General features: G+C 41.5%; 1 protein-coding gene across 2 annotated transcripts in view; it reads right to left on the reverse strand.

Moving 5' to 3' along the window:
- Nucleotides 1-854: 854 nt before the first annotated feature.
- LOC117512618 (protein bicaudal D homolog 2-like) overlaps nt 855-12,477 on the reverse strand; it is a 97,374-nt gene continuing 85,751 nt past the window's right edge. The window contains exons 10-11 of one of the 2 annotated variants that reach the window (XM_034172761.1): nt 5,477-5,708; nt 855-2,321 (exon numbers count right to left, since the gene is read on the reverse strand). In XM_034172761.1, coding sequence (XP_034028652.1) covers nt 2,319-2,321; nt 5,477-5,708 — 235 coding nt within the window. In that variant the 3' untranslated portion in view covers nt 855-2,318. Of the gene's footprint in view, nt 5,709-12,477 lie in introns of both variants that reach the window. The other variant, XM_034172759.1, reaches the window with a different exon arrangement.

A 12,477-nucleotide genomic window follows, 5' to 3' on the forward strand; every position in this document is an offset into this window, starting at 1 on the left:
ATTTAAAAAAACTCCACAGAAACCTTTTTGAATTTAGATCACATTTATTGATTTTAGCCAGTATGACTACCTTTACACAGACATCTCTGTTAGAAAACAAACAAACATACCACTTTCATAGGATTAGTTCAACAACAAAACAGACTAAATCCTAGTTTTTTTTTTCTAATTTTTTAAAGACATTATTATTTAACCCCCTACCACCTGCCTCATTTTGGCTTGCCAGTATCTCACAAATAAAAAGTGAAATTTCCCATTGATGGGATATACAGGCTTAGAAGGGGTTAAAAAAAACCCTGATACAAATTTACATGTTTGTTTTCACTTCTGTGTAAAGGTTCCATCACTGAGAAACATGCATATGACATTTATATGGACTCAATATGCCTCTAATCATAATGCACATCATTGATAATAATGATAATAATAATAATAATGATAATAATAATACAGTACTGCATGACAATTCAAATAAATACCAACATACAGATGAAGTTGTTATTTCATATAAAGATATCAAACTCTCATTATGGATCAATACTGAAACACAATATGACAATATAAAATTTGCACAGCTACCTTATCACAATGCTATCGCTTCCAGCAAACAGAAAACTATTTTGTTTTATGTGAAACTGTAACTAAATTGCACTTTACTGTTTTAGCTTTGTCCGTATTATTAATTTTAATGCCTCAACAAACAAGCGTTGGCTATCATGGCACTATTCAAGCTTGTTGATGCAAACCGTGTTTTCTGTTTCCTGAAAACATAATGCTCAAAGATGTAAAAAATAAAATAAAATTCAAGAGTAAGAAAAACAAAACTCCAAAAAATGCGCTCTCTGCACATTTTTTCCAACAATACTATTGATATCACATTACCATCACCAAACGAAGCTAGAGATATGTTGATGTTTCCAATAGCACATTGATCAACCCCAACACGTTGGAGCATTTGTTCAAAAACAGGAGGCCAAAGCGATTTCTTTTGGTACCCCAACGTTTGATAATATATAAAAAAGTAACCTTTTCTTAATACCCCTGAATTTATTGAGAGGATCACTGACCTACAGAATTCAATACAATTTCTGATTACTGAGCTAATTTTAAAACATCTCACGCATGCAGAAAGGGGAAATTCCTTTTGCACTTATTGCTGCTCACAGTCATTTTGAACCCAAAGTCCTCACCTAAAAAAAAAAAGAAAGGAAAACACTACTCTAAGATTCTCCCTTGAAACAATGAAAGGCACTACCGGTCAGAAACAAAGAACTAAACAAAGCGAAAAACAAAACCCCAGCACTCACAAGGAGAGCCAAAGCCCAAACTACACCTTTCTTGTGACAACTTGTCTGCTTTCAAAGTCCTGATTCTTTTCGACCTAAACGGTGTACCAAGATTTGGCACAATAAACAAAGAGAGAATAAAACAATTCCAATTTGGAATTTAATTGTTGCATTTGCAGAGAATTCTGAAAAGTCAGTGATCCTGTTTCAGTGGAACGCCCTCGGTAAGAAGCTCGGAAAATTACACTGTTATCACTCAATATTTCCCAAAACACAACTTACCTGTCAGAGCCAGAGCGTTGTCAAGTTTCATTATGTTAATTGAACTATTCCTAGGAATAATAAATACATGAAAAAACCCCAGAATTTGATCACCCTGGATTGTTTTTTTTCCTGTATAAAACATGGCAGTAGAACAAACGCAAAAGAGAACAAACAGCATAATATAAACGACAACAAAACCTTTAAAAATGATTATTTGATGAAGAAAATCTTTGAGGATGAAGTTGGAAGAGTAGATCTGTGGTTTGTGGAACTTTTACCTGGTATTAGGAGGATAAATAATTATCAGAGTGCTTGATAACCTATACTGATAAACACAAACCATAGTACTACTACACTTTCCTACAGATTAATAATAGTCTGTTATCATAATCCTATATAATCAAAGTGCACAGATTAAGTAAACAAACTAAAAATAATAATAATAATAAAAAACAAAAAACAAAAAAGTGAAACCAGATAAAATAGCTTGTTGGTTTACACTGAGAAACAACCCCCTAGTCTCGTGGCTCCTAATTGGAGGTTGATTGGTTGCATTAGCCAATCACAAACTTGTGAGAAATTGGCTTCAAGCAGCAGCACGCTGACAACAAAGTGTTATTCCAAACAGCTGATCTGACATGAAATCAGGTTTTTTTTTGTGGGTCCAAGTCTAAATCGTCTACAGTGTTAAATCTGCTTGACGAACTCACTTGCCAGTGAGGATGGACCTCGTGTGGGAACCTCATCATCCTTGTAGAGCTACTGTAATTACTGCAGAACGGAGAAACAAACAGATGATCAGTGTTAGCATTTTCGTATTGACAGCTCAGGAGCGTCGAAGGTTCGCCGCTTCAGACCTCACGGCAGCGATGGTTAGTCAAAGCAAAGGAAGCTTCGTTAGCATCCGTCGACACAAAGGAACCAGTGTGTGCAATTAGGAAGCCAATGACTCACAAGTGCAGTGTCCTTCCACCCAGAAGAGCGACAGCGCGGCCCACAGCCCCGGCCGGAGGAGGCGGCTGTTTCTCAGATGACACGCAAGTTAATGACGAAAGGGTTTAGGTCATTGAGATGCAGGCTTACCACCAATCGAAAACTAGATGCATTTAATGTCATGGAACATAAAGGTGAAGTGGGAGGAGCCTGCAGGCAGAGGTAGGAGGAGCCTTTTCAGTGGCATGCCACTATGACATTGATTCCAAACCAGATGGAGCAAAACTGGATCTTTAATCACAATCACATTCTGGGGTGTTAAAGTCTATCTACTGTTCAGTGTCTCCACCAAAACCAAACATTGGTGGGGGGGTCGTGTTAAAGGCTCAACCAGTTTGAATCAATGTCTTCTGGTTGAACAAACAACCAGCCTTCATTTTTTTTTTCTAACTCCAGAAATGACAGGGGAATTCTCCGTCAAGAACCCCCCCGGACTCATTTCTCTGCGGTATCGTCACTCAGACAAACGTCTGCATTTTCTTCACCAAAACGCCACGTTTACTCCAACTCCTTTCTCAGGAGCTGCTTCACAACACGAGTAGTTCTCTCCACTACTCCCTCAACCTTTTCTCTCCATCAGTGAAAACCACTAGAAACAAAATATATCGCACTTAGAAGTGATGCAAATCGCAAACTTGATTTTTTTTTCTTCTTCACTTAATGTGCATGATAGATAGCCTTGTGTCCATGCTGTGTGCTGTGGCTTACAGATGCACATTTAAGCAGGGTTGACCTTTGAGGGTCACCTTTCCTTTTTTTTCACAGGAATAAATACTAAATCTGAGTATTCAAGAGGAAAGAATACTGTAGCAGGATCCTGCAAGATCGTAACCTGAACACGTTAATATTAAGAATATAGAGTTTAATATACGGTTGCTTGTAGTAGAAAAAAAGTATAATTTGATTAATCTTGCAGGAATTCCTCACATCAACCCTGCTTTCAGCATCGTAAAGCTAACGTATTTATGATCCACAAGTACTACATGAATTTATAAACAAAAGCCCCACTTATACACTTTTTTAAACTTGTTTGCGTAACGCTAGCTTGCAAGGGGCTAAAGCTATGGTGGATACTAAAACAGCACGGCGCTTTGTCTGCACACATCACACGGCAAATAAAAATAAAAAATATATATAAAAAAATAACATGCACAAGAGCAACCAGGACTTTACCTGCACCAAAAAAAAAAAAAAACAAACCCTCCCACAGTTACTCATTCTAGTTAAAGGGTGAGTGGTGATGCGGGGGGGTGTTTTTATGGCAACAAGAGACTAGATTAGAAACACGAGGAAAGGTTTTTTCAGCCGCATAACCACAGGGAAATTTTTTTTGTGAGTTCAAAAATAGAGCGGGAGCAGCGGAAGATGGGGGCGGGGTTTGAGAGGGTAGAAAAGGAAATCAACCGTGTTAGATGACGTTGACACACAAGGGTGGAGCTTTACATAGACAGATAAATGTATCAAGTGTTTTGGGTCGACAGGCACTTTGTCGAGTGATGACGGTTTCAGATTGCAGATTTATTCTCCAGATGCGGGTGCCTTTTCCCAAGAGAAATTGTGCTCTTTTTAGAATCTGCTTCATAAAAAAATGATCAAAACTATATCTCTGTTCACAGTAATAATTATATTTACTTTAAGAGAAATAGGAATCCTGAGGCACCTGTGCTGAAGTGCACTTAATTTGGGTGTAAAGATCGATTTGTCAGACTTTCTCGCATTTATATGGCTCTGGAAAAAAAAAAAAAAAAAAAAAGAAGAAGAAAACTTCCCCGCCGTAACGTAACGGGAGGGGGACACATGAAGAAGCCCTCCTGTATTTCACCAGACACCGAACAACTTTTACAAAGTGACGCTTCGCAGTACACAAGCCTGTTTTGTACCGCACGCCTGACAACAAAACAGTCATAAAAAAAAAAAAAAAAAAAGCTGACAAGCGTTTCAGACGCAAAGCCATGCTATACTTCGAGCCCTAACCTATTGGTGTGCTAGCATCACAGCTTTAAAATAATCCTGAATAAAAACCTGTGGTCACAAGTGCTCCTTTTTTCACCCAAACAGTTCTGTCAATCAAACAGACAGACAACAGACAGCCGCCTCTGAGTTTTTGAATGTTTTTGTGTAACATCACACTGTGCTCCCCGAGCCAGAAAGCAGAGGGAGCTTGCATATTTTCTGTCAACTTTTTCTTTTTGTAAACATTTAAGAATCACCTGATTAGACAGTGGGCTGCAGGATGTGGATACGTCCTGGAGGATGGGGGAGGAGGACCAGAACTGAGAAGCGCCTGGGAGGACGCTACTTTTTCATTTTCCCTTTGAAGGAGCACCGATGCCGACAGACGAGCCAAAAAGCAGAGGATGTCACGTTTAGTCCCAACTCAGAACTTTTGTTTGACATCCTCCTCACAAGTCGCCACGTCCAAATGTGTCACTGTTACCAGGCAACACACTTGGGCGATGGAGACCAACAAGCAAATAAGCTGCCACTTTTTATACCCAACGTATAGCACCATGACAGCGGAACAAACAGACACTCCGTAACATCCACAAAACTACCCTCTTCCCAATACAACCGGGGCCCACCGCCACATGCCGTATATGCTTACTACAGTCCCAAGCGTCTAGTACACACTGTACATACGTCTGCATTCGCTAAAGCGTTTACACGAGCAGTTGGTTAATCACACGACAGTCCCTAGAGGAGTGCAGAACGCCCAGGTGCTAAACATAAAGGCAGGGAAGGTTAAGCCAGCCAGCCCCCTTCCCTCTGTACACAGCAGTCCCCCTGCAGACGTCTCAGTCGCAGTAGATCTTGTACTTCTCGCTGCAGAACACCGCGGGTCCACCAAGAATGCCGTTGGGTAGCACGATGTTGTGCTCTGGCAGCACGGTGCTGTGCTCTGACCGGCCAGAGCAGGTGGGACTCTGACTTACATGGGGGTTACTCGTGGTGCCTCCGGCTGCCTTGCCGCGGGTCTTAGCCCGGCTGGCGTAGCTGCCGCGCCGAATCTGCTCGTGGTCGAACTCCAGGTCCTCCAGGCGCTGCGTCAGGGCGAGTTTCTGCTGGATAGCCATCCGCAGCAGGGAGTTGAGGGTCTTTTTTTCATCCTCTGCTGCAGCCAGCTGCCTCTGCATCTCGTCCAGCTGACTGACATATTCATCACAACTGAAAGAGAAACAGAAAGGAAGAAGACTCGAGCGTCACACACATATTTGGAATCCAAAGGGACAGTCAACAATAATATCAGCAACGTTTCTGCATCAGTTATGAGTTGGGCTATCAAACTATAGACCTGGGTTCAAATTCTTGAAAGGGTAGTTGTAAAACAGCTAACTGATCATCTGCAGAGGAATGGTCTATTTGAAGAGTTTCAGTCAGGTTTTAGAATTCATCATAGTACAGAAACAGCATTAGTGAAGGTTACAAATGATCTTCTTATGGCCTCGGACAGTGGACTCGTCTCTGTGCTTGTTCTGTTGGACCTCAGTGCTGCTTTTGATACTGTTGACCATAAAATTTTATTACAGAGATTAGAGCATGCCATAGGTATTAAAGGCACTGCGCTGCGGTGGTTTGAATCATATTTGTCTAATAGGTTACAATTTGTTCATGTAAATGGGGAATCTTCTTCACAGACTAAAGTTAATTATGGAGTTCCACAAGGTTCTGTGCTAGGACCAATTTTATTCACTTTATACATGCTTCCCTTAGGCAGTATTATTAGACGGTATTGCTTAAATTTTCATTGTTACGCAGATGATACCCAGCTTTATCTATCCATGAAGCCAGAGGACACACACCAATTAGCTAAACTGCAGGATTGTCTTACAGACATAAAGACATGGATGACCTCTAATTTCCTGCTTTTAAACTCAGATAAAACTGAAGTTATTGTACTTGGCCCCACAAATCTTAGAAACATGGTGTCTAACCAGATCCTTACTCTGGATGGCATTACCCTGACCTCTAGTAATACTCTGAGAAATCTTGGAGTCATTTTTGATCAGGATATGTCATTCAAAGCGCATATTAAACAAATATGTAGGACTGCTTTTTTGCATTTACGCAATATCTCTAAAATCAGAAAGGTCTTGTCTCAGAGTGATGCTGAAAAACTAATTCATGCATTTATTTCCTCTAGGCTGGACTATTGTAATTCATTATTATCAGGTTGTCCTAAAAGTTCCCTAAAAAGCCTTCAGTTAATTCAAAATGCTGCAGCTAGAGTACTGACGGGGACTAGAAGGAGAGAGCATATCTCACCCATATTGGCCTCTCTTCATTGGCTTCCTGTTAATTCTAGAATAGAATTTAAAATTCTTCTTCTTACTTATAAGGTTTTGAATAATCAGGTCCCATCTTATCTTAGGGACCTCGTAGTACCATATCACCCCAATAGAGCGCTTCGCTCTCAGACTGCAGGCTTACTTGTAGTTCCTAGGGTTTGTAAGAGTAGAATGGGAGGCAGAGCCTTCAGCTTTCAGGCTCCTCTCCTGTGGAACCAGCTCCCAATTCAGATCAGGGAGACAGACACCCTCTCTACTTTTAAGATTAGGCTTAAAACTTTCCTTTTTGCTAAAGCTTATAGTTAGGGCTGGATCAGGTGACCCTGAACCATCCCTTAGTTATGCTGCTATAGACGTAGACTGCTGGGGGGTTCCCATGATGCACTGTTTCTTTCTCTTTTTGCTCTGTATGCACCACTCTGCATTTAATCATTAGTGATCGATCTCTGCTCCCCTCCACAGCATGTCTTTTTCCTGGTTCTCTCCCTCAGCCCCAACCAGTCCCAGCAGAAGACTGCCCCTCCCTGAGCCTGGTTCTGCTGGAGGTTTCTTCCTGTTAAAAGGGAGATTTTCCTTCCCACTGTAGCCAAGTGCTTGCTCACAGGGGGTCGTTTTGACCGTTGGGTTTTACATAATTATTGTATGGCCTTGCCTTACAATATAAAGCGCCTTGGGGCAACTGTTTGTTGTGATTTGGCGCTATATAAAAAAATTGATTGATTGATTGATTGAATTTCAAGTTGGACTACCTGTCTATGGAAAAGACACTTCATCTGCATCGTCTCAGTCCACTCAGGTGAAAATGGCTACCAGCCTTAGCTGGGAAAGTAGTCTGCAATGGACTGGTGTCCCATCCAGGGGAAGTCATCGACTCATCTGCTCTAGGGGTTAGTAAGGTTAGACCTTACTTGTGTGAAATGCCTCAAGGCAGCTTTGTTGTGATCTGGTGCTATATAAACTAAATATTCTGAACTGAACTGAATCTGCTTCACACTACGGAATCTGCAGATAAGTAGTTGCACCAATGAACCTCAACGTCTAGAGCAGGGGTTCTCAATCTGCTCCTCAAGGACCCCTGAACCTGCACATTTCCTGTCTCTCCCTGTTCTCCCACAAGCTGATTTGCTAATTCAGGTGTCCCTTAGGAGTTGATTGGCTGTGCACCTAGAGTATATTGGACTTTCTTATTGTACCTAGTATTTCCCAAGATGGACCACAAGGGGGCAGTGGAAGCACTAACAGTGATTCAAAGAGGTTTTGAAATGTCTGCTATGAATGGACTCAGCATGGTGGTTCAGTGGTTATGCTGCACTGCATTTACCTTGGACGTTGTAAGTCATAACTGAGAATGAGATGACGTGAGGTAAATTTGTTCCATTTTTCAAAGAGCACAGCAAATTGGAAAATAAGCTGGATGCCTCCATGGTTTTATAGAGATCTACAAAAATATTCAGTCCACCCAAAGAGTCCATATGGAAGAAGACAGAGGGCGTAGAAGTCTATTTGTGTTTTAATTTACTGCTCAGTTTGTTGCACGGCTGTAGACATTCACTGCTGTTAGCAACATCTACCAAGTTAGCCAACATTAGCAGCACCAGTTGCTAAACAACACACTGCAATACATTTTGTGCACAAAAATATTGCCGCAACACACCATCAGACAGCAGTAGGGCAGTAATGTACACACAGTTTATTAAATTTGATCTACAAAAGCCAGAAGTGCTAAAGATATTAAAAACTACAAGTTTCACTACTGTTGCTGCTGGCGGCCATGTTGGATTGTGAACTATGTGGTAGAGGTGGGCAGATTGATCCTAATATCAATAATATCGATACCAACGCTGGTATTGATATTGAACGATCCTCGTGTAAAACGATGGATACTCAAGCTTTTTTCTCTCCAACATGCACTGACTGCTGCGCATGCAGATTCATCAAAGTCTACTCTGTCTGTAAGAGCATCGCTGCGTTGTGTCACACAATACGGAGCAGCACCCCCCCCCCCCACCCCCCGGTCTTTTGTTGTTGCACCGTCACGTGGCTCAGCGGCACCAGCCAATTTTGTTGTGGTGTGTTAGTTTTGTTGTATTGTGGTTTGTCAGCCCTCTACCTCAGGAGATTTTGTTTTAAGTTGTGTTGAGTGATATTTTTTTTAAACAAAAATGTTGACTGTGATAATAAAGTATTTTGTTGTCACGTACAATGTTTGGCGAAATTCTATCCTAGGTCTTTTGGATCCTTTGGATCTGTGAAGCTTAAATATGAAAAAGTATCGGTATTGGTATCGATATCGCCGATACTGGGCCTGTATTTACTTGGTATCGGATCAATACCAAAATTCCCGGTATCGCCCACCTCTACTATGTGGAACTTGTATGACTTGATGAGTTGGAAACAAGACTTCAGGATTCATTATTGGTTGGGGGATGGAACCACTAAATTCTGACCTCCGAAAACAAATAGAACATGCCATTAGTACTGTTGCCTCACAGCAAGAAGGTCCCAGGTTTAGCTGTGGACATTTTCATGTTTGTGTGGGCTCCCTTGGGTGACACGGCTTCCTCCCACTGGGTTAAGTGAATTGGTAACTGTAGGTGTGAGTGTGTTTATCTATCTATAGGTATGGGCCCTGTGACAGACTGGCAGACTGTCCAGATTGGACCCCACTTCTAGTCCAATGATGGTAGACTGTCCAGATTGGACCCCACTTCTAGTCCAATGACTGCTGGGATAGGTTCCAGCCCCCTGTGACCCTTAACTAGAATAAATGGGTTTACTAAATGGATGGATGGATGTTATAAATGCATTATATACATTAAACAACCACAAACATTACACAATAATCATGTTGTGTGTTCAAGAGAGAGCGGTAAATCTAATTAAACTCATTTCATAGTGTCTTACCACCAGCAGATGGAGCCATTGAGTTAAACAGCAGGCACCTCATCAGTCTGCCAAAACTCCTGCATTAACCTTTTACTGACCATTACTGTGTTCACTATTCCCCATCCATCATGTGTTCGCTACTGAAATTGAATAATTCAGCTTCACAAACCAACATTTTCTTAGTAACACAGTCTGACACAGTAAACACCAATACGATGCAGCAACTGCAGTCCCTCAGTACTTGACGCACTCTGTTTCCTTTATAATATATTGAAATATATAGACCACAGTATGTACTCTGCATTTCATTTATACATATAGTGAGATGCAAAAGTCTGAGAACCTTTGGGCTTTTTCATGTAAAAAAAGAAATAAAAGAAATATTCAGGCTTGTCTGTGTTACATTACCTAAAATGATATTTAGATTAGATTAGATTAGATAGAACTTTCTTGATCCCTTGCAAAGACTCTTTCAGAGAAATTGAGGTTCTAGCAGCACTGTATAGCAGCACGCAGGGTAAGAAGCACACAAAAGCAAACGTCAGTCCAAAAACACGCTGTAAAAGGGATGATTTACAAACACTGTACGAAATGGTCCCATACTGGATTCCACTATTTAAGCTTTGTCATTATCATTTAATTCAAGCAGTACTCTAAAGATTTGTCTTCAGTGGGAGTTTACAGGACACAGGCTGAGAAATTTTCCTAATATTCGCTAATAAAAAGCAAAACATGTAAAAGCTAAAGGGGTCACTGCTCGTGTCTTATGATTGAAGTGAGACTGCGACTTTCACTTCACATCGCCTTGTGAAAGTCTGACTGCCGTTCAGCATTACTGGGTGCTGCAGTGCGGCACAATTACCTCCCATCTCCTCGTGCCCTCGTCTTTGTGTGGATGTGCCCGGCATGTGTGGGCAGGCACTAAGTGAATCATCCAAAGGGATTTCTCCACTATTTCTACTCCAATTTCATTTATCCTCCTTTATTCCTCAACCTTGCACCACGTTTTCTTCGCCTCTCGATCTGATATCTCCTCCTCCCCTACCCGCCTGCCTGCATCCCCCACTTTCTTCCTGTCCATCTTGCTTATCTCGAGCGGCATTCCTCTGTAATAGCGGACACACCTCTGCAGGGAGGGGTTCGTTATGTCAGGTAGTACCACCTCAGCCTCAAACTGTGCCTCACCGCAACCCTTCAGACAAACTGTAACTCGCACCTGGCCTCGCCCTTCTCCATTTTCTTTCTGGTATTAATGTGTTTCTGTTTGTTTGGGAACAGCCCGGCATGTATCAACTGCCCTCAGATGCTTTTAGGTCGTTAAAAGCCACCAGAATAACGAGAGCTGTAGCATGTAATGCCATTCATCCATTGTATTTAACATCTGCAGGCTACCGGTGGGTATTTCCCAGCAAACTCTTCAAGTGTTAGTTCAGTGATTACTAGCGGCTCAATCTGGTGCACTAGAAAGGACGTCAGCAGCTGCATTTGCTAGCACATTACTGCCTTTCCTTAAAATCTGAATTTTCCCAAACATCGTGAAAAGGTTTTATCTCACAAGGGGCAGCGATCTTAACATTATGGTCCATGAAAGTCACAGGTCCAGAAAACACCATTTTTATGCCGGTGTGGCTAACCGTGGAGGGGAGCACGGGGAGCATCAGCCAAAGGATTAACTGCAATTCCCACAACAAAATATGGGCGTAGACATCACATTCCCATCTACTTATGGAAACCATCTTTCTTTAATTTGTTGTTGGTTTTCAAACAGCACACACACTTCACCTTTTACTAAATCAGGTGAGGTTGGAAAACAAGCTCTAGAGCCGTATGTTACTGCATCCGATGCAGTAACTGCACAGGACGTATATGGCAATGACTCAGGCAGACGTATTGCCTATTCATGACAAATCTATCCTGTTTATGTCTGAGTATCTACAGTATGTATGGTTGCATAACTGTAAGATTTATGTCAGTAAACGTTCTGACAAATTTGTTTTGTGCTGTTATATTTGGTAGTTTGACCAAAGCAGATGGTCACCCCACTCAGTCTGATCTGCTTGAGGTTTCTTTCTATAATCAGACAACACCGACCCTAAGCAATGCTCTCGCTCATGGAGTAGGTAAGGCTGATTTATGTTGTGATTTGGCACAAAATCAATCAACTTGAACAAAATCTGTAATGTTTCAGTTTTACAACATTTTACCACAATCTTAATTTGCTGTTTTGTGGTGTTCATTTTCAAAGAAAACCCCCAATTCACACATGGTCTGTTAGTAACAATTTAAAGTTTTAACAACTCTGCTGACTGTTACCAGTTTAGGTCAAAGCCACAGTCTGCATACTCTCCAGTTTTATTCATGCCTATAGGAAGCACAGTCAGCTTTAGAGCTAAGCTGCTAAAAACCACTGGTCACAGTCTCTGTTTTGTTCTTTATATAAGCGAAGTGCACATCTCAGGCTGCGCGGTGCATTATGGGTAGGCTAAATTTTTCGACTACCAACCCACAAGCTATGGCGGTGGAAAGCAGCGAGGAGTGCTGTGATTTGGATCATTTCAACTGCTGGAAAGCTGATGATTTAAAGCGTTTTTGTAAGATCCGTGGATTGTCTGTTACAACCAGGACTACGTACGGCAGTGGACAGAAATGGAAAGAAGAGCTGGCTGTGCTTGCGTGTGCTGCATTGTTACAGAAGTGCCAACAAAAGAGGAAGAGCGCGCTGCTGTTGAAAATGAGAAGTCCTTGTTGATAGTTGGAGACAA

Source organism: Thalassophryne amazonica, chromosome 6 (genome assembly GCF_902500255.1).
Source record: "Thalassophryne amazonica chromosome 6, fThaAma1.1, whole genome shotgun sequence".
Classification (NCBI taxonomy): Eukaryota; Metazoa; Chordata; class Actinopteri; order Batrachoidiformes; family Batrachoididae; genus Thalassophryne; species Thalassophryne amazonica.